This window comes from Cariama cristata, unplaced genomic scaffold (genome assembly GCF_000690535.1).
Source record: "Cariama cristata isolate BGI_N322 unplaced genomic scaffold, ASM69053v1 Scaffold43610, whole genome shotgun sequence".
Lineage (NCBI taxonomy): Eukaryota > Metazoa > Chordata > Aves > Cariamiformes > Cariamidae > Cariama > Cariama cristata.
Window position 1 is genome coordinate 1 of NW_009593758.1, and position 1,204 is coordinate 1,204.

The 1,204-nt window shown below is 51.2% G+C and overlaps 1 protein-coding gene across 1 annotated transcript; it reads right to left on the reverse strand.

Moving 5' to 3' along the window:
- Positions 1 to 6: 6 nt before the first annotated feature.
- Positions 7 to 1,200, reverse strand: LOC104157857 (protocadherin gamma-B1-like; the record flags this gene model as incomplete). Its single annotated transcript, XM_009695359.1, has 1 exon — positions 7 to 1,200. A coding segment is annotated over one exon (1,194 nt), but the record flags the coding sequence as incomplete, so codon positions are not given.
- Positions 1,201 to 1,204: the final 4 nt, after the last annotated feature.

Below are 1,204 nucleotides of genomic sequence, written 5' to 3' on the forward strand. Positions count from 1 at the left end.
GCCCGCCGCGTTGTTCTCCGCCACGTAGGCGCTGTACGCCGCCTCCTCGAACACCGGCGCGTTGTCGTTCACGTCCGACACCTCCAGCACCAGCGCCGTGCGGCTGGACAGCGCCGGGCTGCCCCGGTCCCTGGCCGTGATGGTGATATTGTAGGCGGATACTTTTTCTCTGTCCAGGGTGCTGGCTGTTATTAGTTTATAGGTGCTTTCTGATGATGGTTGTAGTCTGAAAGGTAAATCACCATCGATGTTGCAGCTCACTTCTCCGTTATCCCCCGAGTCTCTGTCACGGACATTGATCACAGCCACAACTGTACTCGGGACAGAGTCTTCTGGTATCGGGTTTAAGATTGGCAGGAGGGAAATGGTTGGCACATTGTCGTTCACATCTAGAACGTCTATGTGTGCTTGCGTGTGAGCACTCAGCCCTCCCCCGTCTTTGCCTTCAATAGTAATTTCATAATATTTCCCTTCTTCGTAATCTAAGGGACCTGTGACCTTCACGTCCCCTGTCCTGGAGTGCAGAGTGAAGAGCTTGCGAGCACTGTTTGTGATATCACTGAAGGAGTAGGTAATTTCTGCATTTGTACCTTCGTCACAGTCAGTAGCTTTCACCTGAAAAGCTAAGGAGCCCTCTTGCAGGTTTTCCAGCAGTCGAACCTTGTAGACCTCTCTGGTGAATACTGGCGCATTGTCATTTGCATCGGTGACGTTAATCTTAATCTGGATGGTCCCGGATCGGACTGGATCCCCGCCATCCACAGCTGTCAGTATCAGAAGGTGGTTTCTCTGGTTTTCTCGATCTAAACTTTTCTCCAACACTAATTCTGGCTGCTTCGTCCCATCAGTCTCCCTCACTACAAGGGAGAAGAGCGGGTTGGGGGTAAGTTGGTAGTTTTGTAAAGAGTTCTCCCCAATGTCAGGGTCTCTGCCACTGCCTAGTGGGAACCTGGCCCCAGGAGGCGTGGACTCGATCATTTCTATAGCAACAAATTCTCTGTCAAACTGCGGCGCATTGTCATTGATATCCTGGATGGTAACGCTCACGTGAAATATGTTGAAAGGGTTTTCCACGACTGCCTCCAACCTAAGGACACAAGGCGACACGGGCCCGCAGATGCTCTCTCGATCTATCCTCTCGTTTACTCGTAGATTTGTGTTCTCTTCCCCGAGAGTGAAGTATTGTTTTTCGTCACCAGACACT